This window comes from Cryptomeria japonica, chromosome 11 (genome assembly GCF_030272615.1).
Source record: "Cryptomeria japonica chromosome 11, Sugi_1.0, whole genome shotgun sequence".
Lineage (NCBI taxonomy): Eukaryota > Viridiplantae > Streptophyta > Pinopsida > Cupressales > Cupressaceae > Cryptomeria > Cryptomeria japonica.
This window is the reverse complement of record NC_081415.1, coordinates 407,832,815-407,860,070: the sequence shown is the minus strand read 5'-3', so window position 1 is coordinate 407,860,070 and position 27,256 is coordinate 407,832,815. Positions and strand designations below refer to the sequence as shown.

Below are 27,256 nucleotides of genomic sequence, written 5' to 3'. Positions count from 1 at the left end.
ATAAAAGTAGTATTAAAGTGCATGAATGCATAATTTGAGCTAGGGCAGATTAAGAAAGTTAGCCAAAGATTCGAGGTTGGTTTTAAAAAATGTGAGGTATTGTTATTGAAGGTGAGTTGAGTTGTCGAAGCAAATGTGAGAGATGAGGGGCACCAACCATACCATACCACAAGGCATAATTGTAGTGCAGGGTGAAATAATGCCAAAGGCCCATCTCCATCTACCCAACCTTGTGGTTTGCCACCTTCAACAAACTACTTTTTTGTCATCATGACAATACCCTCCACCTCACCTCACACTAATGTGATTATATCCTAATCTTTGTCATCATGTCGGTGTAAGTGCCCAAGTCAACCCCCAAACGAAGGATCCATTCCAAAGGTAAAAATTAAAAAATTGAATTAAAGAGAGGTTTGGAAGGTAGTGGCCGAAACATGATAAAATCTGGTAGCAGTATTTTAAGGGGTAAAGGACGGATTTGAAGGGGTGGTGGTGCTGTATTTAAATACTTTTCATCCCTTCCTCGGTACTTGTGAGCGGACTTTCACAATCCCTGCACATGCCCGCCCTCTCTGTCATGTGATTAAATACTACTTCGCCTTAAAGAGGGGGAGAAAAACCACTTATATAGTATTAAGCGTGTGGGTTTCTCAGTTCGGGACTCAGGATTATTCATCTGCCTTGCCTGCCAGCCCACCCAGGTTCGAATCACCTCTGTGTTGTCAGATGTACCAAGGACGCGGAAGGACACATTCACACCGCCCTTGTGTACGCGCTTTTTAAGCAAAAGCAAACAGAAAAAAAGCTTCCTAATTCTATTCCTCTCGCCTTCCTCTGAAACTTCGTTTTTTCGATTTTCTCGTTTTCAATCTCCATTTTCTTTGGCTTGCTCGGCAATCCGAAGAAGGTTCAGTGCTCCTTCAGAGGAAGTGGACTTTTTCAGGTTGATTGTTTGAAATCGTATCATATTCTCGATGATGATGATGATTTATGTGTGCCCAATCCAACCTCTTTAATCATTCTCTGCCGCTGCCAAAAGTCAAAACTAAAAATCTTCAGAGCTGTAAAGGCAACTGAATTTGGGATCTGATCTTCACCGACTGTTTGGAGTGAGCGAAATTCATTTATTGGAGCTGTTTCGAGCCGTTTTCCGGGTCTAACTTGTTCATCGCTTTCACATTTTCTGCCCGTTGATAGGCTGGAGGAGAGAAGATTCGTGTCAATTCACGCAGAATTTCTTGCCGCCGACGTCATAACTTGAAGGTTTGTTCGTCCGTTCGTTAACCCCATTCACAACTGTAAATACGCAGTTTTCTTACTTACTCTTCTTTCCACATCATTATCAAGCTCTGGTTTTTTCCGCTTAAAATGCTCGCTACTACGTGGACACCACTTTCTTTAGAGATGCTTCTTGCATACGCCCTCCTTAATGCCTGTCAGTTAAAATATTGCCTACTCGCCAAACCCTAATTCGTAGCTTATATTTCGGACATATGCTCCCGGTTAGCCACTGATATTATGCTGTTGTAAGTTTCCAGGTAAAAATTCACAGTTGTTAACAAATTTTGAACAGCCGGACTGCAATTTGGATTTCCATTTCTGGTAGGCGGCTTTTAACATTTATACCATGAGCTTTAGGTGCAGATGATTTTGTCTGTTTGTGTATTTTCTTTTCACATCTCGGAGTTCTTTTGTACCCTTGCCAGCTTTGTGTAGTTTGAAAGCGATTTTACGATTTTCCAGTGCACAGAGAGCACATATTCCTTAAATTGTTATGGCTGGTATCTTGTCTGTTTGAAGTTGTGTTAGATGAATATATTTGGCTTGTTGGAGCCCACTGAAACGGGATCTGTGTGTGTGTGTGTGTGCAGCAGCGATGACTCTGTCAGTTAACGGACAATCCCGCGTGCCGCCAGGCTTTCGCTTCCATCCCACCGAGGAGGAGCTCCTGTATTACTACCTCAAGAAGAAAGTCTCGTTTGAAAAGATTGATCTTGATGTTATTCGCGATGTTGATCTGAACAAGCTTGAGCCCTGGGATATTCAGGGTACAAATTTGATGCTCATCACTGAACATAAGCGCCTTAAGATTCTTTACACTCTGCAATATTATCTAATTCTTTGTCGAATTATTGTGCAGAGAGATGCAAAATTGGATCGACTCCGCAGAACGACTGGTACTTCTTCAGCCACAAAGACAAGAAGTATCCGACGGGTACTCGCACTAACAGAGCCACGGCAGCGGGCTTCTGGAAAGCCACCGGACGGGACAAAGCCATACACATGGATTTCAAGAGAATTGGAATGAGAAAGACGCTGGTGTTCTACCGAGGCCGAGCACCTCACGGCCAGAAGACTGACTGGATCATGCACGAATATCGCCTTGACGACAACGAAAATTCACAGGCAAATGTAAAAATACTTTTTCTAAAGCCTCTCCAATTCAAATGTTTAAAGTCATAGCTTGTTGATTACGGTTTCCTGTGAATTTTTCTGCCTAACGCGTTCTGTCTTGTCAATTCACGATTCCTGTGACCTGCCTTGCTGATTTTCAGGAGAAAAATTAAATTGTTTTAATCATGAATACAATTTTGTTTGTATTCAAGAAGATTGTTATTTTCTGAAGCAATTAAACGGGGAAATTTTGATGGAACTGTTCTCCTGCTGGTGATTTGCTTAGGCATGAGAAATTGTATCTGACAAATTAAATTACTCTAGAGAAATTGTATTCAAGAAGATTATTAGTTTTTGAAGCAATTGAACTTGGAAATTTTGATGAAACCGTTTGCCTGCTGGTAATTTGCTTAGGCATGACAAATTGTTATCTGACAAATTAAATCACTCTAGAGAAATTGTATTCAAGAAGATTATTTTCTTTTGAAGTGATTGAACAGGGAAATTTTGATGAAACTGTTTTCCTGCTGATAATTTGCTTAGGCATTATGACAAATTGTCATCTGACAATTTAAATTATTTTAATGGTGAATACAAATTTGTTTTGTACTCGAGAAGATTTTCTTTTCTGAAGCGATTGAACGGGGAAATTCCGACGAAATTGTTTTCCTGCAGTGAATTTTGACGAATAACATGTTATTTGACAGGCATTCAACGAGTTACAGGAGGACGGCTGGGTAGTATGCCGGGTTTTCAAGAAGCGGAACCATTTCAAGGGCAACGAATCGCCCCCGCCAAACCTGAGCAAGAACAAATTTGTGCCAGACATAGAGTGCCTCAACAGCGGCCCTTCTGCAGCGGAGCAGATGCACTACACAGCGACAGAGCAAGCAAATATGTGTATGAAACAAGAACTGGACATTCAGTACGGCTTCTCTACTCAGGATCAATTCATGCAGCTGCCTCATCTGGAAAGCCCTAAATTCCCTTGCCCCGTTGCACCTCCTCCTCCTCCTCCTTCTTCTTCTGGAATGAAGCGCTTATTTCCAGATAGAGTTGCAGAGAACATCTCTAAACGCTCATGCTATCCCCCGCCAATGTCTCTGGACATGACAGAACTGGATGGTTCAACAACAAGCAGTGATCAGCTAAGGTCAGAAGCAGTGCAAAATTTGAATTTGAATGACTGGACAGTTCTGGACAGGCTGGTAGCCTCACATCTGAACCAGGAGGAGCCCCCCTGCAAGGAAATCAGATACGGAGCTCATGCTCCTGCCGAAGCTTCTGTTGCGCTGCCCCAACTTCGGATGAACAAACTTAACCCTCATGACTTTGGCTGTGAAATAGATCTGTGGAATTTTGGCAAGTAAAGTCTGCAACAACACCAATACTGTGTAAATAACTGAACTCTGGTAGATTGATTGATATTATAGACCGTGAATTGTACAGGGTTGACATCGTCATCCCTGCGTGAAAGCTTGGGGAGACTTTGGTGCCCTTCCAAACAGTTTTACTCGTGTATCCTAATTTTATATTCAACCTATTTTTTTAGTTTTAGCTCCCTTGCTCACAAATATAAGTTCGTCCTTTAAAGGAATAAAGTCATACCAGATCTTCCTAGGTAGCCCCAAATATATCTTGGGTTTGTTAAAAGACATTTTTGGTGATGCCAATTTGTAATCAATTATACATGTCATTTGGTGACTAAAATTTGACTTAATAGAAATTCCTTCCTTATATTGAATTAATTTGTTCCTATATCTTCTAGTGACACGGGTAAGTTTTTGTGATGATTTTTTGGGGTTTGATAAGTGAAATAATAAGTTAATTTAAATAAAATGAGATCAATTAAGCATAAATTAATCTATAATTGATTAAAAATTATGAGTAATAATAAATTAGATGATTGTATTTGTTATTTTGGAAAAGTAAATGTAAAGAAGGATGATGATTGAAAAATAAGTGTCATTCGATGATGATTCTAATCTTGACTATCTTTGGCTTGAAAGCGTGTTCACTTTATCATTGAAATGCTTCAAGACTTGTGATGAAGCTACATGCTCTATCTTGAACCAAGTCAACTAGTCTAGGTCAAGATCATAATCATGGGTTCATCCTATTAGACTTAATCCCTTACAATGTACATCTCCACTCTCTTGTTGCCTTGGTTGACCTTCATCCACTTTACTCTTCTCTAATTTCTAATTGATGATGGTACTTAAAAATACATAGAAATGGTTGTCATTATGTCATAAAGAGACTTGTTCTCCGAAGTCAACCCTTCCACTCCCCGCCTCCTCCCATCTCACAAAAAAATAAAAGCACAAAAATTGAAAATAGTAGGCAGGGGACCTAAAATAACATGTAAATACTTGTTACCTATTCAAATGCATGAAATCCATCTATTTTTCTATTGATTACTTCTTTGATGGTCTAAGATGCGAAATAATGCTTGAGAGATATAAGATCATAAAATGGATGCTAATAGATGTCTTAAAAGATTAGAAAGTAGCATTGAATTTCATAAAATGTGTATTTAGTCAACTTAAGACAAGAAACCAAAGGAGATTAGTTGACCAAATTTTGACTTTAAATTTTAGATAGGTAAGGATCAAGCCTATGATCAAAAGGTTTTCCATAACTATGGAAGTAGGCAAGTGTTCATCTATCTAGATGGATAAGTGTGAAAAATATTGGGATAAAATGAATGTATCAAAGTATGCATGTGTAGTGTCATAAAATTGCGACCCTAGCAATTTACGACTACATTAGGGTCCTCACGCATGCGAACTTGAATCCTCTAGCTTGATCGGAAACCAGAGAGTGTCCGTCTTGCAAAAACAGCTTCTTCCTTGGCCTCCGCATCACTTTGTTTGCACTCTTCCCTAGAGAAAGGGGTAGGAAAGGGGCGTGGTGCCCTTGTCCTCCTAGGACAGGGGTGTGGTGCCCCTGTCCCTGCCCTACTTTGGGGCAAGACCTTTCTAGAGCATGCATTGTGAGTTGTGCAGTGAGCGGGAAATCTCCTCAATGTCGGTCCCTGACAAAATTCAAATCCTTCAAACATGTATTTAAGGGGGCATTCGCTCTCTCATTTGCATAAGTTCGATAGGTGGAATTTCAATAAGGTCATAAGCGTTCAAGAGAATTCAAGCATTCAAGCATTCTTTTCCAGTATTGAGTATTCTCAAGTCTCCCTCCAAGGCTAGGTGTTGCATTCAAGTCAAGGATTCAACCATTAAAGAGGAGATTGATTTCAACATACAATTCCATACAAGCATTTCTATCAACATTGCTACTACAACCTCCCTTGAGGTGATTTACAATTCAGTCTTTCATTTACATCTACTTGCAAGTACTTTCTTTCATTACTTGGTTAATTCCAAAACTAGGGTAACTTGACCTAAAGGGAAACCCCCAATCCCAACACATTTACCTCTCTTTTATGTGTGTAGGTTGTAGGTGCGCAGCTGTACTTTCAGATTCAGGCTTCATTTGTAGAGGCAGAAAAACCCTTTTCATTTTGTGGATTTTTCGGAAGACGCGTACATTCCCACCACGGTCTGGACAACTTTTCATCAAATTTGCAGGGCGACTTCATCACGACATTTTACTGCCAAATCCAGGTGCACAACTTCATCCCATATTCAGATCTCAAGTTACAACTGATTCTTTGTCACTTTTGCACTACACAATTCAATCAATTTCCTTTCCAAATCAAACAAGGGAGAAGGGATCATCCTAACACTCTTAATTCATTCAGAATTCAATCTATCATCTTTGTGTGGAGATTGAATCTAGTGAATTATCCCCTATCTTCCTAATGTAATGGTGAAAAGTGCTTGAAGGATAATCAATATTGAAACTCTCATCTCTCTTTGAGGGAAAGGGTTAGTGTTCCTCTTGATCTATCATTCATCATTTTCCCACCATTACATTTTGGTGAACCCGACGTGAAGCATGCTTTCATTTGAACAAAATTGCATATTTTTCATTTGCAAGTTTAAATTTTCTGCAAACGTAGTGCTTAAATCATTAAAAATCCTAGTTTTTAAAATTAAAATTGAACTTGTGATTTGTAAAAATTGCTTGTGGTTGTCTTTGATTTGAAAATTGCTTTGTTTGTCAAATTCAATTTCCTCATTGTCTTGTTCAATTTGCAATTAAAATTTACAAAATTAAGAGGTTACTTGTTAAAACCCTAATTTTCAAAAATCATCTTGAACTTGTGCAAGAATTGGATTTCCATTTTATTTTCAGATTTCTGATTGTTCTCAGATTTGTCTTCAATCCTACAATTTAAATTTTTTATTTTTCCCCTTTTTCCCAAAATTCAAATTTCAAATTAAGTGGTTAGGTCATCAAACCCTAATTTTTAAAATTAATTGGATTTTGTGTGAATTTCAAATCAATTTCATTTACATTCAAATTTCTAAACATTTTCCAAGGTGTCCCTATCCATTAGGTTTGACCCTTTTCAAAATTACACTTCAATTCCTCTTTTTTTTCAAAACCCTAATAGGGTCCTATTTTCACATTTGTGTCTTCATTTTGCTCATCTAGTTATCGTAAAATTCATCAATTTTTTTGGGTTAGCTTTAAAATCATCGTAATATCCATCCCTGAATTTTTTTTTAAAAGTTGTTCAAACCATGTGCGTTCCCACCATGGTCCTCGGCTTTTTTTTCAAAATTTTGGGAGACTGTTATGACTGCATTTAATAGCCTAAATCCAGAAGATTGGCTGTTTTTATCAATTTTTGAACCCTTTAGAATCGGAAATACCTTCAAAATTCAACATTTCAACTTTCAAGAAAAATTTTAAAATTAAGAAGTTAATTATTGTCTGCCCTGATTTTAAAAATTCTGATTTTAAAATTAACTGGTCTTCTCTTGGCCTTAGTTTTAAAATTCCAATTTCCTTTCATTTTGGAAATTGTGTCATTCCCTTCCTCCAACAAAGTTCGAATTGTGTAATCATTATTTTCTTAAATTTTGCATAACTCAATTTTGGCAAGCTTTGTCCTACAATTCAAAATTTAAATTTTTCCTCTAGTGCATGAGTTTTACCACTATTAGTCCTACCTATCCTATCCCCGTTAGACAAAGCTTTAGAATTAAGGCTTCCTAAGGTTTAATTACCGAGGAGATGGAGCCTAATTTGAGTGACTTCTTTAATGAGGATCATGCTAATTCTTCCCATCCTAATCATGTACCCATTGATGGATCTCATGATGAAGAAGAAGCTTTAACTAGGGTTTCTTTAGATCAACTTTCTACATTGGACAATCAATTTGATAGCTTTCAACAATGGATGTCCCAAGAATACCCTAATAGTGAAGCTCTTCCATTAATTGAAGGTCTTAAGCACATGCTTCAAAGTGATAAGAATGTAATTGATATATTGTGTGGCATTGCACATATTGTTGATTCTAATGTCATGCCCATCAAGAGCTGTGTCGAAACCCTAGGTTACTCACAACCTTCAACATATGTTAATTCCTCTGTTCCTTTGACCAATCCTATTACTAGTATTCTTACTTTCACATCCAACATCATGACTACTTCAACTCAAAATGTCATTCCTACAACCAGAGGTCATGGGGGCAATCCCTCTTCTTCATTTAATCCTCCATCGTTACCTATGTCTTCCATGAGTATTCCTACTATTCATCAACCAGTCAGTGTGACACAAGGGGGTAATTCCTTCAACAACTTTATTCCTCCTTTAAGTGCCCCTTATCCTACCTAATCATCACCAATGCCTACTTATCATAGTGTCCCACCACCTTATTCTCAAACCATGCCTTCTTTCAGCAACATCACACCACCTTCTCAATCACCTATGTCTAACATGAATTCTTCCATCGAAATGAAAATTAACAATCTTGCCCAAACTATGTCTTCCTTACAACAATAAATTGCTTCCATGAGTCAATCCAAGTTTAGTGTGCCCACCTTTGATGTTGCGAGCCCACTTTCTCTTGATACTGTTAAAGTTATGCCACCTAAACATGTTGAGATCCCTCAATTGGAACTCTATAATGGAAAAGGTGATCCTCTTATGCATGTCAAAATATTTCAAACCTTGTGTAGTATTTTGCTTATGATCAACGATTGCTTGCAAAATTGTTTACAAGAACACTAAGAGATAAGGCCTTACAATGGTATTGCTCATTGCCTTCTTATTCTATCACTTCCTTTCAACAACCGGCAAATGCTTTCATCCAACAATTTCAAAACAACATTGGTCCTAAAATCACTTTGACTGATTTAATGCATTGTAAACAAGGTGTTAAAGAGAAAGTGACTGATTTCATTGGTAGATATAAGCATTTGTGTGCTCAAATTTCTTTTCATGTGCCTGATAATGATATTCAAAGAATTTTCATTTCTAATTTACAAAAATATATCAAGGAAAAACTTATTTTGTCTGAGTTTACTTCCTTTCCGCAGTTGTGCACAACACTCCACAATTATCAACTGGTTGTGAGTCAAATGGAGCAATACACTCCTATGGCTCCGAGTGATAAGGGAGAGAGTGTTCAACAACTATTTGCGAATTTCAAACCAACAAAAAGCTTCATCAAGTTCAACGATCCAATCAACAACAACCATGTGAATGCTACAATAGGTGTGCCTCCTATTTCTATTTTTTTTCAAAGAGAAAGACAATTTAGTCTTTTGAATGAATCTTTTCATAGTATTGTGTCTCGGTTATTGCATATAAATGTTATCAAACTTCCTCCTATAAAACAAGTTGATCCTTCCAAACTTGCATCTCCTCATTTAGATAACAATTCCTTTTGCCAATTTCATTGTCAACATTGTCATGATACTGAGAAATGTTTTGCATTGAAACATAAGGTTCAAGACTTGATTGATAATAATACTATATTTGTGGCAGGTGTGAATGATAAAGGGAATAAATTAGTTTCTCCTCCTAATCAAAATATTAAGATTTTCATTGATCCCTTGCCATCTCATACCTCTAACATTATTGAGATTGTGCCTAATTCTCTCTCTTTTGAAACATTCATCTGTATGGCTCCAAACTTGGTTAATATGGCAGAAACACAAGATACGCCTAAGGATCCTTGTATTACATTTGACCCTAGTCATACCATTAGAGCACCTGATGGCCCTTTATACATAGCTGCAAAGGTTAAGTATCCCTTGCTGTGGTGCCCTGATTGATCCCTCTTACATGGTTAATGTCATAACTGAAGAGTATCTTTTCACTTTACGATTGCATAAACCACTATATGATGCTTCTTATGTAGTAGTGAAGTTATTTGATGGCTTCTCTTGTCCTACCATTGGTTCTATCACCCTTCCTGTCGAAGTCCATACTAAATACATGGATGTTGACTTTGTTATCATACCTTCCTCTAAGCAATTCTATGTGAAGTTGGGCTATCCTTGGCTATCTTCCATGAAGGCTATTGCTTCTCCAATCCACAAGTGTCTTAAATTTCCTCACAATGGATGAATCATCACTGTGAACCATAGCTTATTTTGTCCATCTAAAAGAAGCCTCAGTGTTCCTATTGATCTCTTTTGGCCTAAACAATTTCAATCTCTTCCATCAAGGAGCGATGCTCTTTTTCAATCTTATCAAAAATGGAAGAATGATACGATCTTATCCTTAAGTCAACCTAGATTGCCAACACTTGACATTCCTATTATTCTTCAAGATGGGGTTCTTCCCCTCTCGGATAGAACTAATCTCCCTCCTAAAGAAAATTGTCCACCTACTCCTATGGATGTGACTTTACCTTCTCTTAAGGAGAACAACAATATTCTTCCTGAGGTTATACCTATCCCTCCTCCTTATGATGGACTTGGTCTCCTTCCTACACCTAATATTCCTCCTTTCTATGGCGCAGTTCCACCTCCTTCCTCTTATCGAGAGAAGAAGCCTTCCTCTCCTATTGTTCAACCAAAAAGACCTCAACCTAAACCTTCCACTATAAAGGAGACAACCATTCCTACTTCTTCAAAGGTTCCTCCTCCTTCTCTGCCTTCCACTAAGACTCGACAAAATCGTTGTGCAAGAGAACACCGACGAAGATGCCATGTTTGAGCTTGTGAAGCTATCCCTCAAAATACTCAATCTCCTTAGACTCCAACAATTGACATGATTCCCTTTTCTCCTAAGCAAGATGTTCAACCAACATCTCCAATAATAAGTTGCATAAAACATGTGATGGTTTTACTCCTATTCGTGTTCTATCTCCTCTTGCTTTAAACTTTGATGAAGAAATAGGTTAAAATGTTATTCATAATGGCAATACAACTCCTAATGCTTCTGACAGTCAGTATGAGTATGTTGATGTGGACAAACATTTATCGGATGAGTTTTCGCAAACTTTAATCCTAGCTCCTAGAATCGAATAAAGTGACTTACCACATGAGCATAGTCCTTGTTTGGATCTTGTGATAGCTCCATCTAGTGTGCTCGATGTTGCTCCTCTGGCATGTTGCTTGCCTTCCCAAAATAGTGATCAGAAAGATTGAGAGGCGGATGTTGTGCTAGATTAGCAATATTAGCATTGCAGATATTTCCCTACTTTCTCTTTTGTGACCATTCTTCTATGTGTATCCTTGTTCTTATGTTGTTCCCTTAATGTCTACTTGGGGATGATGCAAAGCATTGAGACCTTCTCTTGGTCTCTTTTATGTTGACTCAAAAGACATCCTCTCTTATATTTCTTCTAAGGTAGTGTCCTTCTTTGGGGAATGAAGATTATTATATGTATATACATACATGATATACATGAGTTATCATACAACATACTGACCCTAAGGAAAGTGATAACACCTCGTATTTTGTGTTCATTATCCTTGGGTTTATACCTCGATTGGGGGTTAAATCCTTGCAATAATGTGCTCCCTCCTCTCTCTTGGGTGTATCCTACCTTAAAGAAATCACTCCCGATAAGGCACGTGTGATCACTTTAACATGGGGGCATACACTTTGCTCATACTTTCCTTCTTATGATACTTAGAATTACTTAGTGAACTTTCCTTTGCTTTGTAATCTTTTGTATCCTTTCTTTAATGACTCATAGTGAAGGGAACTTTTCTACTTGCAGTCATGGTTATCCCCTTCTCGATCTTCCCTTTTACTTTATCAATCAAATTCGTAAGATCCTAAGTCCACTAGGGGCTTGGTGCATCTTGCCTCCTTGACGTGGTGAAAGTCTTTCAATCTTGTTTCCTTGTACTTTACCGACAGTATTGGCATACACTTATACTCTTGCTAAAGTGGGGCCTAAATGTAGTGTCATAAAATTGTGACCCTGTCAATTTATGACTGCATTAGGGTCCTCACACATGTGAACTCGGATCCTCTAGCCTGATTGGAGATCGAAGAGTGCTCGACTTGCAAAAATAACTTCTTCCTTGGCCTCCACATCACTTTGTTTGTACTTTGCCCTGGAGAAAGGGGTAGGATAGGGGCGTGGCACCCCTGTCCCCCCTTGGATAGGGGCGTGGTGCCCTTGTCCTCCCAGGACAGGGGCATGGCACCCCTATCCCTACCCTATTTTGGGGCAGGACCTTTCTAGAGAATGCATTGTGGGTTGTGCAGTGAGCGGGAAATATCCCCGATGTCGTCCCGTGACGAAATTCAAATCCTTCAAACATGTATTTAAGGGGGAATTCACTCTCTCATTTTCATAAGTTCGATAGGTGGAATTTTGATAAGGTCATAAGATTTCAAGAGCATTCAAGCATTCAAGCATTCTTTTCTAGCATTGAGCATTATCAAGTCTCCCTTCAAGGCTAGGTGTTGCATTCAAGTCAAGGATTCAACCATTGAAGAGGAGATTGATTTCAACATACAATTTCATACAAGCATTTATATCAAAATTTCTACTCCAACCTCCCTTGAGGTGAATTACAATTTAGTCTTTCATTTACATCTACTTGCAAGTACTTTCTCTCATTACTTAGTTAATTCCAAAACTAGGGTCTGACCTAAAGAAAAGCCCCCAATCCCAAAACATTTCCCTCTCTTTTATGTGTGTAGGTTGCGGGTGCACAACTGTACTTTCGGATTCGGGCTTCATTTGCAAAGGCGAAAAAACCCTTTTCGTTTTGTGGATATTGTAGAGGACCGTGTACATTCCCGCTACGGTCCGAACAACTTTTCATCAAATTTGCAAGGCGACTTCGTCTCGACATTCTAGTGCCAAATCCAAGTGCACAGCTCATCCCATATTCATATCTCAAGTTATAATCTATTTTTTTGTCACTTTTGCAGTACACAATTCAATCAATTTCCTTTCCAAATCAAACAAGGAAGAAGGGATCATCCTAACACTCTTAATCCATTCAGAATTCAATCTATCATCTTTGTGTGGAGATTGAATCTAGTTAATTATCCCCTATCTTCCTAATGTAATGGTGAAAAGTGCTTGAAGGATAATCAATACTGAAACTCTCATCTCTCTTTGAGGGAAAGGGTTAGTGTTCCTCTTGATCTATCATTCATCATTTTCCCACCATTACAACATGTAAGGATAAGGTGGGAGCTAAGTTTCTAGGTGTGTGTGTGGTAATGTGGCCTCAATATGTAAGCTCTAATAAGAAAAATATAATATAAGCTCTAATATATATATATATATATATAATATTTGTAGACACCTGAATTTGTCCACACCTAATCACACTTAATTTTGCACTATCCTAATCTTTTTCTTTTGTCAATAAAAGTTATAGATTATATTAATTAGAATTAAAAAATTACATAGCCATAAAATAGTCCCTTTCATCAAAATCAATATTCAACCACTTATCTAACTATTTACCAGCCTCCAACAATCACATACCATATTTTCATCGTCTACCAAGCCTGCTAACATCCTTAAACAAAAAGACCCGATTTACAAAATGATCCTATACTACAAAAAATATCTTTTTTGTTTCTTCCTTATTTGAAGATCTCCTTTCATATATATGAGCTCCTATTGAGCCAATAATCTTCTTTTTCTTAAATATGTCTTCTTTTTTCCTTTCTTCCTTGTCGTCTCCTCTTCTTTATCCTACAAACTTTTCTCCCAATCCTTCAGGTACTTTGTTATGTACCTCCGACCATCCAACACCTCTGTTCTCCTTGCTTCTCTGTCATCATATATTCCCCAAACCAAGAATGGTCTCAATGGTGGTTCAAAGTCAACTGCATAAATCCATTTGTCCTCATCAGCCACAAAAACCTCACTAGGTCGAGCCATAGCTAAGGAGTGGATCCCATCCTTCCATTCATCTTTCACACATTATCTGATTACGCACTTTACATTCTCATTTTGACTCTAGTTACAGACACCATGTTAAAAATATGGAGGCCACATAAACATTAGTGCGATATCTAAAGGAATATTTCATATACTTCTCCCCTAGCAGCATGTCCACCATTGCCAAAATCTGGGGTCCTCCATTTTGAATATGCACCTCAATCTTTCCTCTGTTATCTCACCCTTAAAGTCTCCTTGTAGGCTTGCAAATCTAAGAGAAAATTTTACTTCCATCTTGGATGGTAGACATTGTCTTTCTCTCCCAATTACAAGTCTCTATTGTTTGTGGATACTACCTTAGCAACACCAGATCTTGTTGCTATAAACTAAGCTCCGAGGAAAGAAAAAAAATATTGGCAGTTAGGAGCCCATATTGTTTATTTGTTTCCACCCACCATCTCCTCTCTATCACTTCAAGTCACCTCATGATAGAGTTGTCGGCCATTTTTATATATGAAAGACCATCCATCAACTGAAAGTATACGACACATGTCTTTATGTACTTCCAATAGTTCAAGCTGTCATTGTGTCTTCCTCCATTTCAATGGGGCATGACACATCATCGGAGTACTCCCACCATTCAATCTTATTAGTGTAGGTCCTAGAGACAACTGAGAGGGGGGGGTGAATCAGTTGTCAAATAAATTCAAACCAAAATCTTATTAACCAACTTAATGCTTAATACCGGTAAGACACTTAAGTATGCCGGTAAACAGTGTTAACAAAAAATTGCTATATCGGTAAGAATTAATACATGAAACATAAGCATAAAGTCATCCACAACACATGACACCAATATTTGTACGTGGAAACCCTGTAAGGGGAAAAACCACGGTGGGAAACCTTACCCACAATCAGATGATACTACTGCAGATAGTAAGTGTACAAGAGGGGTCTGCACATGCAGAAAGGCCAACAACCTAGAGTTCACTGCTCAATCACAAATGGGAGTCACACTGACTACAGTTGGATGGTTAAATCCAATGAGAATGTACTGTACAAAACAGCATCTTCATATGCTGGATTCAGTACCGGTGTAATGCTGATATGCTTCTACAAAAACCTAACTTCACCTTCGAATGATGTCTTCATGTATACCTCTGCTTGATCTCGCATATGCCTTCACACAATTCTTTTTCACATTCCACATTTGATCTTACAAATAAGATCTTACATTTATACCATACCCTAAGACCAATTTTAGTAGGTCGGCTCTACAAGATATAACAATAAAAACATTTTACAAATAATACAATATCTGATGCAATAACCGATTGAACATGTCGGCTTGATGCATTTACAACAATAATAAATCATCTCCATAGCGTGCCATGTTGATCTGGAAAAGATAAACCTGCCGGTGTAACCCTAGATAACCTGGACCTATTTGCCAGTAAAAGCAAATATGCAAATAAGAATATACCAATGATTATTACTTCAAAGTAAAGTGTCCACATGATGTCTTCGACATTACCAAGTGTCTTCCATGTCAATGCAGGTACTGGTGAACATTATATCCTGCCAGTTAACCATATACCGGTAACTGTTTGCACAGTTTACTGTTTGCCGGTGAATGTTGTTGGATCTCCAAAGTAGGTGTATTTAGCAGATGTTGACATCAATGACAAAACCATACCAAAATACCAACAATCTCCCCCTTTGGCATTGATGGTAACATAAGATAGAAAAACCATCAAAGTGCCAAAACAAAAATGCCAAGTACAAAAATCAACAATCTCCATTTCTCCCCCTGAGAGTAACATGTGTTTATTCAAAGATTTATTTTCAATACCAATCTCTCATCAAAAAGATAATGCATTTCATATATCTTTCCCTAATGTTTTTCCATATATCTCTTCCCCTTTGACATCAAATGCCAAAGTCACAAAAAGTCAAGTTTATACAAAATACCAACCAATTCAATATACCAACTACTCCCCCTGGGAGGTAGCTTCCTCATCAAATACCGGAAAAAAAGATTTGTCCATTTAATTCTATCGGTTGATGACAATCATCAACTGTCTAAGTCTCTACCAGTGGAGGTAAGACTCTGAGCTGATCTTTGAGATACTCAAAAGTTTCCTTAGGCAAAGGTTTTGTGAAAATATCTGCAAGCTGTTCTTTAGTATTCACATAAACCAGTTTTATCTCCTTTTCTTCAACTTTTTCCCTTAGAAAATTCAGTTTGATAGAAACATGTTTTGTTTTAGAATGTAATACTGGATTCTTAGATATATCAATTGCTGCAGTGTTATCACAATATATAGTAATAGGTTCCTTGCATTTTACCTTTATGTCTTTCAACATTTGCTTAAGCCAAAGTACCTGTGTACAGTTTGTTGCTACTGCAACATATTCTGATTTTGCTGTTGATAAAGATGTACAACTCTGTTTCTTACTTAACCAAGAAACTAATCTCTTTCCAAGAAAGAATGCTCCTCTAGTGGTGCTTTTTCTATCATCCACATCTCCTGCCCAATTTGCATCTGTGTATGCATATAGATCAAAATTATCATCTTTAGGATACCATAATCCAAGATTTGTCGTGCCTTGTAAGTACTAGAAAATCCTTTTTACTGTTGATTCATGATTTTCCCTAGGATTACTTTGAAATCTAGAAACTATACATACTGCATTCATAATATCAGGTCTAGTTTGTGTAAAATATAGTAAACCTCCTATCATAGATTTGTATCTAGTTGGATTAATAGGTGTAGATTCATCCCTTTGAGATAATTTGTCATTTGTAGTCATAGGTGTTCTTACCGGTTTAGAGTTTTCCATCCCAAATTTCTTAAGTAGTTCTTTCAAGTACTTAGATTGACTCAAAAATATGCCTTTATCAGTCTGTAAAATCTGCAATCCTAAACAAAATTTTATTTCTCCAATCATAGACATTTCAAATTCATGCTACATTTCAAGAGAAAATTCTTTGCATAATCCATCTTCTCCTCCAAAGATTATATCATCAACAAACACTTCCATAATTAAGATGTCATCATTAGTTACTTTGTAATATAAATTGCTATCTGCATTTCCTTTAGTAAAACCAATTTTTAAAAGATACTTATCCAATCTTGCATACCAAGCTCTTGGAGCTTGTTTTAATCCATATAGAGCTTTTCTTAATCTGCAAACCATATCATTGTCATATGTCAAGGAAAATCCATCAGGTTGTTCAATATAGACTTCCTCTTCAAGATCTCCATTCAGGAATGCACATTTAATATCCATTTCATAAACTTTGTAATCCTTGTGAGCTGCAAAGGCCAAGAATAATCTAATTGCCTCAATTCTGGCTACCAGTGCAAAGGTTTCATTGTAATCAACTCCTTCTTTCTGAGAATATCCCTTACACACTAGTCTTGCTTTATTTCTGACAACCTTACCATCTTCATTGAGTTTGTTTCTAAATACCCATTTGGTTCCAATTACATTTATATTTTCAGGCCGGGGAACTAATGTCCAAGTATTATTTTTCTCAATTTGTCCTAATTCTTCTTCCATAGCTTTAATCCAAAATTTATCTTCACATGCCTCATTGATAGATAATGGTTCAATTTGAGAAATAAGACATACCTCTTCATTTGCCAATCTTCCTCTTGTCATGACTCCTTTAAATTTGCTTCCAATTATCTGATCTTCAGAATGATTCAGTCTTACATACCAAGGTGTCTTAGTCTGTTGTTGTTCTTCAATTACTATGGAATCCTCCGATGATACTAGAGTAATTGGATCATCATTCTGTACCGGTGGATTTACTGTTGGTTCATTTGTCATAATTTTTGTTACCGGTTCAGAGTCTATATACCTTGAAGTTCCTCTGAATTGTTTATCAATCTTTACATTTGTACTCTCAACAATTTTTTGTAATCTTTTATTAAAACATCTATATGCTTTACTCTTAGATGAATAACCAAGAAATATTCCTTCATCACTTCTAGGATCAAACTTGCCAATATACTCATCTCTTCTAATATAACATTTACTTACAAAAATTTAGAAATACTTAAGAGTAGGAGTATTACCAAACCATAGTTCATGAGGGGTCTTACCGGTTTCACCTTTGATGTGAACTTTGTTGAATGTATAGACAACAACGCTTACTGCCTCTCTCCAGTACACATGTGCTAGATTTGCTTCTGACAACATACTTCTTGCTGCATCCAAAATAGTTCTGTTTTTCCTTTCAACAACTCCATTCTGTTGTGGTGTCCGAGGTGCTGATAACTGTCTTTTGATTCCATTTACTTCACAGAATGTATTAAAATCTCTAGATGTGAATTCTCCTCCTTGATTTGATCTTAAACATTTAATTTTCTTACCGGTTTCATTTTCAACCATTGCTTTGAATAGTTTGAACTTCCCAAGTGCTTTTGATTTTTCTTTGAGAAAAGTAACCCAACACATTCTAGAATAATCATCAATAATTAGCATGAAATATCTATCACCTTGTAAACTTTTAGTTCTAGCTAGATCACATAAATCAGTGTGAATTAAATCAAGAGCATTATTGGATTTTTCTGGAATACTTTTGAAACTAGCTCTAACTTGTTTTCCAAATTAACATTCCTTGCAAATTGTATTCTGAGGTTTCACAATTTTAGGTAGATCTCTAACTGCCTTAGAAGTACTGATTTTTACCATGCAATCAAAATTTACATGACATAGTCTTTTATGCCATAGCCAACTTTCATCTATATGTGCAATTAAGCATGCCTTTTCACTGTTATTCAAATGAAAGATATTACCTCTAGTCTGATTATCGGTTGCAATTTCCAAACCAATTCTATTCATGATTTTGCATTTTCCATTTTTAAATTGTAACTGAAAACCTTTCTCAACTAATTGACCAACACTTAAAAGGTTATGTTTTAATCCTTCAACATAGTAGACATTGTCAGTGTTATGTTTACCATCAAGAGATATTGAACCCTTACCTTTGATTGAACAGGCTTTGTCATCTCTGAATCTTACTAAACCTCCATTGTATTCTTGAAAGTTCAAGAATTTACCCTTGTCTCCAGTCATGTGATGTGAGCATCCTAAGTCAATAATCCATTCACCTTTTGATTCAACTTTAGCTGCTAGGGCTTGTTCTACCGGTTGAGCAATAGGTACCGGTTGATCTTCTGTTATAGCAACAAAGACCCATCTGTTGTCTGCTGGATCCTCATCAGAATCATCAGTCACACCTTCATCAACAATGTAACAAGATTTATCTTTGTTTTTCTTAATTCCGTATCTCTGATATTCAGGATGAGGTTTGTATGTCCTTCTAGCTTCTTCTCTTAGTCTAGCATTTCTATCAGGGCATCTTGAAGCCATATGACCAATCTTATTGCAGTTGAAACATTTAAAGGGTGCTTTACCTTCATACTTACTTCCAATTGGACCTTTTGGCATTTTTCTTGCAAATAGTGCTTCAAGTTCTTCAAGCTCTTCATTCTCCTTCCTGGTTTCTTCAAGTTCTCTTGCATAAAAGGCTCTCTAGTTTGATTTGTCAAAAGATGGAGCAGATGATGTTGATGCTTTGAAGGCCAAATCAGTTTTTATAGTAGTAACAGGACCAAATTCCTCAATTTCAAAAGCTGAAAGTTTTCCAATCAATGTATCCCTAGTTACTGATGTATTAGGCATTGTTCTCAACTCATTTATAGCAGTAACCTTCATTTTATATGCCAGTGGAAAACCCCTCAAGATTTTTGAAACAATCTCATCTTCACTCAAGGTTCCTCCACAACATTTGATACCCAAAACAATTTCATTTACTCTTTCCATAAAAGCAAAAATCCTTTCATCTTCTTCCATTTTCAGATGTTCATACCTGACTCGGAAGCTTTCAAGTTTTGCAATTTTGACTGTGGAATCCCCTTCATTCAGTGTTTCCAAATGATCCCAAATAGCTTTTGCAGTGGATCTATCTGATAATCCCATGATTTGTTGATCTGATAATGCGCTCAAAAGTGCTTCTCTTGCTTTGCAATCATTTTCTTCACCTTTAGCTAAAGTAATGGGAGCAGTCTGACCAGCCACAGCAGTAGTATAACCATTCTTAGTAACTTCCCAGATGTCTTTACCAATGCAATTCAAATGTGTCTCTATTCTGATTTTCCATATCCCATAGTTGGTTCCATCAAGTTTAGGACTATCCTTTCTGAAATAATTAGTAGACATTGGATCTCCTCAAGTTGTTAAACTTTTGCAAAAAGAGGTCTATGCTCTGATACCAATTGTAGGTCCTGGAGACAACTAAGAGGGGGGGGGGGGGGGGGTGGATCAGTTGTCAAATAAATTCAAACCAAAATCTTATTATTAACCAACTTAATGCTTAATACCGGTAAGACAGTTAAGTATGTCGGTAAACAGTGTTAACAGAAAATTGCTATACCAGTAAGAATTAATACATGAAACATAAGCATAAAGTCATCCACAACACATGACACCAATATTTGTACGTGGAAACCCCGTAAGGGGAAAAACCACAGTGGGAAACCTTACCCACAATCAGATGATACTACTGCAGATAGTAAGTGTACAAGAGGGGTCTGCACATGCAGAAAGGCCAACAGCCTAGAGCTCACTGCTCAATCACAAATGGGAGTCACATTGACTACAGTTGGATGGTTAAATCCAATGAGAATGTACTGCACAAAATAGCATCTTCATATGTTGGATTCAGTACCGGTGTAATGCTGATATGCTTCTACAAAAACCTAACTTCACCTTCGAATGATGTCTTCATGTATACCTCTGCTTGATCTCGCATATACCTTCACACAATTCTTTTTCGCATTCCACATTTGATCTTACAAATAAGATCTTACATTTATACCATACCCTAAGACCAATTTTAGTAGGTCGGCTCTACAAGATATAACAATAAAAACATTTTACAAATAATACAATATCCGATGCAATAACCGATTGAACATATCAGCTCGATGCATTTACAACAACAATAAATCATCTCCATAGCATGCCATGTTGATCTGGAAAAGATAAACCTGCCAGTGTAACCCTAGATAACCTGGACCTATTTGCCGGTAAAAGCAAATATGCAAATAAGAATATACCAATGATTATTACTTCAAAGTAAAGTGTCCACATGATGTCTTCGGCATTACCAAGTGTCTTCCATGTCAATGTAGGTACCGGTGAACATTATATCATGTCGGTTAGCCATATACCGGTAACTATTTGCACAGTTTACTGTTTGCTGGTGAATGTTGCTGGATCTCCAAAGTAGGTGTATTTAGCAGGTGTTGACATCAATGACAAAACCATACCAAAATACCAACAATTAGTGATGTTTAATCCACATCCCAGGTTTGAAGCTATGTTAATCAACTCATTTCCCTCCCTAGGAATTTGAGACAGTTTGAAATCTTAGAATTGTTTGATAAGATGTAATATTGGATTTATGTATTTATTGATTTTCTAATATTGTACTTCTCTAGATGCCAGAGAATTCACAATTATTTGTGAATCACCTTCAAGATGAATATTGAATAAACTAATTCTTATAGCTAGCTTCACTACGAGGAAAGTTGCTAGAGATTCAACTTCATTATTGGTTCCATCTTTCAATCTTTGAGCTTCAACTGTGAGGATTACTCCATACTCATTTCTTGCAACAACACCTACCCCCAATACACCAGGATTACCATTAGATGATCCATTAAAATTTATTTTCACCCAAACCTGACTAAGCCTTTCCCACACCACCTTGTTCTTCTATATAAAACTCGGATCCCTTGCTTTCCTTATAGCAAACTTGAACTTCAACAAAGACCATTAAGATTGAATATGCTTTTCCAACATTGTCATAGGGTATTTTTGGAAGTTATGATGAGAGGTGCTCATATTAACTACAAATATTGTAATTTTCAGCTAAGAAAGAAATCTCTGTATATGTTCCTCTTTCCCTTGACATATTTGCCCATTGCACTCTTTAAAAACCTTCCAAATGAATATAAAAGGAACCATGATCCATATTCATGAGAAGACCAACCTTTCCCCATCCACCTTCCAATTGTGAAACCACTCTACGATGGTTGCTAGAAATGGAGTTTGCCAGCCAAGTTTGTTCATAACAAAGCTCCAAGATTCTATAGTCAACTTGCAATGTAATAACAAATGATTTGTTGTCTCCTTTGCCTCCTTACATAACCATTAAATAAACTCGCTATTGAATCCCAACTTGGCCAAATATTTCCCCTGATAATATGTTTCCTTTTAACACCGGCCATGCAAATGCCCCTGTCTTGTTGTAACACCCCACTAAGGAACCCCAGAGGAGAAGACTACAACTACTAACCGCAAGAAAGAAAACATTTTAAAAAACAAGATAGAAATACATTAATCCATTAAACTATGATAAAGGATATCATAAAATGAGAATATCGTATCTAAACACAAGTGGAAACATCTTAAACAATAACCCTACATCCTCTAAGGTTTCCTAACGTCGCTACAAGGCAATGCTATCACCTACTAAAGCACAAGAATCAAAGCTAACCTAACCATAGAATAACATAATGCTTAAACATAAAAAAAATGAAACTTAACTTAGAAATGATATCATATAAGAGCTAAGCAACATTATTACTTCTAGGAACTATGTTCATTTTAAAACTCAAATCCAAATGTTCCTAAGATTTCTTTCCAAATCTGCATATAGCCATAACAACTAATCTTAATAATTAATTTATTTCTCATGAAACAACATTTAATGCATTTACATCCTACATATTTCTTATGAAGAATCTAAACATCCACATAGGGTAGACGGTACCAACATTGTTCTATCTAAACTTATAACACATTCATATATCTAACATCATTACATTAATTAAATATTACATCTTCCTCTCAATGAGAGTGTTCTTCTTACATAATGAGCATAAATGGAAATATACTCTAAAAAACATGAATTAAACATTACATAAGAGATTACTACTACATCCTAGGCTTTAGCAACTGAAGAAGACATATTCCATCCATGAAGTCATGAAAACACCAAAGATCCCAATGGAAGAAAGCATCAACCACCCGACCATGTGGAACCAAAAGGTCCACCCCCTTTCTTCGAATAATGAAATAAGGCCCCACACACCAAACATACCATTGAGGTTGACGCTAACACAACATGGAATGCAATGAACACAAGGATGCAACAAACATATGGACTAGAATAAACATAACACTGGCTACTAGAGGCTTCTACACAACACATAGGAAAGAGTCCTAGGACACACTTAGGGAAGAGTACCATCACATGCCATCACCATGAGTTTTCCTAGTAGCTCTCTTGGCCTTGATGCCCATGTGACACCCATGCAGAACCAAATCCACCTTTCATGGGGACAAGGAGGTACGGTTTGCCAACAAGCTTTCCCAATCTCATCTTGAGCCTATACGAGCACTCTAGGCCATGGGTTGGGGAATCATCATTATCTTTTTAATGTGAACTCTACCTTACCCCCTAATACATTTAATTAAATTTGTACCTGCTAAATAAAATTCCAATGGGATTCCCCAGTAGCCACTTAGGGCCCCAACACCCACTTGAAAGCCACTCCCCTTAACATGTTCCTAGACATCCCTAACCTATGGTTCTTTAAAATGAAACAAAGATATACATAATCATAAAAAGAATTTCATAACTCATATCAAATTGAAACCATATCATAAACAGGCCCCTAAGTCATTTTCTGATCAACATAACATTCTCTTAATCAAATGTGCTTAAAGCATCATCATGGATGCAAACTCATCATACCAAAAAGGATGAATGCATACAACTCAATGACGTAATAAGAATCCATATCAAAACATTCATACAATTCTAAAAATTATACAATAGAAGATAAAAACGTAATAACATGCCTCTGGTGTAACTTGAATCAACACAAATCCCAAAAAACTAAACCAGGAAGCCAAATTAGGGTTTCTGCATTAAACCCCTTGAAGTAGCGCATTTACCACACCTTCTAGCGCTTTTATACTATTTTTTAGTGCATATAACACTTCTTATAGCACATATAAAACCTATTCTAGCGCACATGAAACATGTTATAGTGCATTTAATACTTCTTTTAGTGCTTATGCAACCTACTTTAGCGCTTTTACAACAACAAATAGGCCTGAAGCCCAAGGGTGACTTTGGACCCAAAAAATGATAACTAGACGAATCCAAATGTAAAAACTAAAGGACACCCATTTGAGAGGGGTGAATCCCCTTTCCAAAAATTCTATTTTCAGAATCCCTAGACAAAAATTGAAACTCTTGGATCCATAACACCAAAAATAGTATGGAAACAAATATCAAAGAAGACACCTACTACATCTAACTTTCAAATTTCAATCTACCAATGCAAGATCTTTCTAGAATGGAACCAAAGAAATAAAAAAAATTGATTAAACAATCTTTTTAATGCCATAACTCATTGCAAAACATAATATTCAAAAGGCTTGATAATCCAACCTGGAAAGGAAGAGAAAGGTCAAGAAAAAGAAGGAAGGATGAACTCCTACACAAATGAACCTTCATGAACAAAATTTCCACCCAATGAACCAAGAAATTCAACCTTGGAAATACCAACAACAATATATAGCAATATTATCAAGAAATATTCTCACAAATATCACAAAAATCTTTCTCCATAAATCCTCAAACCAATAATAATAGGGTTGCCAACGTCACTCACAGTCCTCTCTAAAAATCTCAGAAAACTCTCATTAAAAATCCAAAATTCTCCAGCCAAAAAGAAACGGAAAAAATTAGAATTTCTTGGACAAATACTATTCCCAAAATTGGGAGTTGGGGTTTGTATGGGAAACAACCAATTTTCCCAATCAATCTCAATTAAATCCTTAATAGTATAATCAAACTCACATAATTAAAATATATATATATATATATATATTATTCCCACATATAATATTTTATGCACAACAATATTCATATGCCACCAATAGAACATGATTAATAATTAGATAATTCTCCCCTATAAAGTAGGAAGGAAAATAGGAAAAACAATTACCTCAAATATTTAAACCCACTTACTTAAAACACACAAATAAATAAAAGAATAATATTATTATATCTCCCACCTTATATAAATAGAAATTTAGTTAATTTAATAAAATAATATTAATAGTAATTAACCTAATAACATAATAAATCTCGAATAATCTAAATCAATAAAAATAGGATAAAAGGAATAGTACACAACTATGCACATATCTAACCACAAGACTACACATCCTAAAAGGAAATTAGCCAATGATAATGCAAGCATGACAAGAAGGAAAAAACCTATGACACTGATTAGGGTTAGGTGTGCTAGAGCCTTATGTCACCTCTGATCAACTACCATTGGGAAAGGAGACACTCAAACTTGAGGGACTAGGTGGATTCAGTGCCTAGTACCTGCATTCATGCACAACATCATATTAAATAATGCATGTACATATATATATTCATCAGATTAACATAGTCATGTGAAAGAGAATTATGACATCACATCCTTCTCATAATCAGTGATGTGATATCATCCCTTACAAACTTGCAGACACTAAAACATCATATTAATAAACATGACATGATCAAACAACCCTTATTCAAAGATGTTAACAGAATTAAAGTTAGCACAAGATATAACATCATATGTAATAACCATAAACCACATTATCTAATAATTGTTGGCAAACGCACACTCCAATGAGAAATTGTAGGTGATTGAAGGTATTGTCATTGATGACAACCTTACAATCATGTGATACTGACAGGCAGACATAGGCACCAACACCGATAGACTCTACACCGACATACAGATCACCGAAACCCAAAAGGAAGATTACCGACACCCTAGCCGACAAGAATTTTGTATAAATGTATTTTGTAATTAATTGTAAAATCTTTTGTAAGCCGACATGGTAGATTGTAATATGACTCATATATGTATGAGATCATTATAGATCGTTTAGTAATAATATAATGTGAAGTATGAAAAGAAGGTAGCAAACCTAATATGCAAATTATTGGATAAGGGTTTATGTATATTGCAAAGCTTAAACCGGTACTAAATATAGCATAGCAGATGCTAATCTGAAGCACTACAAGACATTGGATTAGTATAATCCATTTTTTTAAGTCAGTGTGACTTCTTTTGTAATTGAGCAGTGAGCTCTAGGCACTTGGGCTTCTTGCATGTGCAGGCCCCTATTATAAGTAGTACTATTCTCTTATTGACCAGTAAGCGAATATTGTGGGTCACAAATCCCACTGAGGTTTTTCCACATTGGGTTTCCTCGTTAAAATATTGTGTTATGGTGTGCTTTTCATATTGTGGTTGTTGTTCTTATTTGCTGCATTATTTCTGGTTTACCGGTACACAGTTTTAATATGCTTTTCATGTAATAAGCTAAGAAAATTATTATACCGGTCAGATACTGATTCACCCCCCCCCCCCCTCTCAGTATCTTTGGGAATCCTAACAATTGGTATCAGAGCCTGGTCCTCTATTTTCAAAAGCCTAATAGCTTGAGGAAGATCTTGACACTGATAGAGATGGAAAATTTGAGAAAGCAATTGGAAATAGCTCTTTCAGGCTATGATGCAGAAAAAGTAAAGAATATCAAACTTGAAGATGATCTGAAGGCTGCACAGGATATTATTCAAGGACTTCAAGAAAATTTCACTATAGAAAGGAATAAAAGAAGAGAACTTTGTGAAAAGATGCAAAATGAGGAAGATGAAAAGGAAACTCTTAATGATCTGGTGAACCAACTGAGACAAGATAACTGTATAATGAAGAATGAGATGCAAGATATGACTATGAGATTTTGTAAAGAAATTGAAGATAGAAAGAAGAATGAAGATGATTTGGCTAGAAGACTAAATGATGCTAGAAATGAAAACATGAGACTCAGTCATGAAAATGATATGTTGAAGATAGATTTGATGCACACACAAAATGACAGAACTGAACTCATAAGACAAAAAGGAATCTTGAAGAATGAACTAACTGCTGTAAATCAACACAAGGAGAAATTCAAGAAAAGTTCAAAAGAACTTGTTGACATACTGAAGAATCAGAAACCTAATGGTGATACAAATGGCCTTGGCTTTGAAGTTGGTGAAAGCTCCGGTACTGCAAACAATCATGATCATAGAAAACTGGTAAGAAAACCTAATGCTTACAAATTTAATGGGAAATGCTTTAACTGTAACAAGTATGGTCATAGAGAAAATCAGTGTAGATCTAGAAATTATCAGAACACTAATACACCCACCGGTCAATGTTCTAAATGCAACAAAGTTGGTCATAATTCAGAAAATTGCAGAATGAATGTAAGATGTTATGTTTGTGGAAGATTTGGACACCTATCTAATCAATGCAGAACACATACTGGCATAGGATATGGGAAAGCTATCCATAAAAACAATGTGACTTGTTATGCTTGTAACAAGATTGGACATATTGCAAAATTTTGTAGAAGTAAGGCATCACCGACAAATAATAAAGGTCCTAGTTTGAAGGGTAAAGAACAGGTTGA

The 27,256-nt window shown here is 36.4% G+C and overlaps 1 protein-coding gene across 9 annotated transcripts; it reads left to right on the top strand.

The window, feature by feature from the left end:
* The first annotated feature begins 491 nt into the window (after nucleotides 1–491).
* LOC131071572 (NAC domain-containing protein 76) lies at nucleotides 492–4,138 on the top strand. Of its 9 annotated transcripts, none has more exons than XM_058007464.2 (5): nucleotides 492–1,263; nucleotides 1,539–1,602; nucleotides 1,875–2,048; nucleotides 2,141–2,412; nucleotides 3,102–4,138. In XM_058007464.2, the coding sequence occupies exons 3-5, from the start codon at nucleotides 1,877–1,879 to the stop codon at nucleotides 3,762–3,764; spliced, it is 1,107 nt and encodes a 368-aa protein (XP_057863447.2). In that variant the 5' UTR covers nucleotides 492–1,263; nucleotides 1,539–1,602; nucleotides 1,875–1,876; the 3' UTR covers nucleotides 3,765–4,138. The 9 variants fall into 9 exon arrangements, with proteins under 9 accessions (XP_057863447.2, XP_057863444.2, XP_057863449.2 ...); XM_058007461.2 differs by having other exon boundaries at nucleotides 1,872–2,048; XM_058007466.2 differs by lacking the exon at nucleotides 1,539–1,602.
* Nucleotides 4,139–27,256: the final 23,118 nt, after the last annotated feature.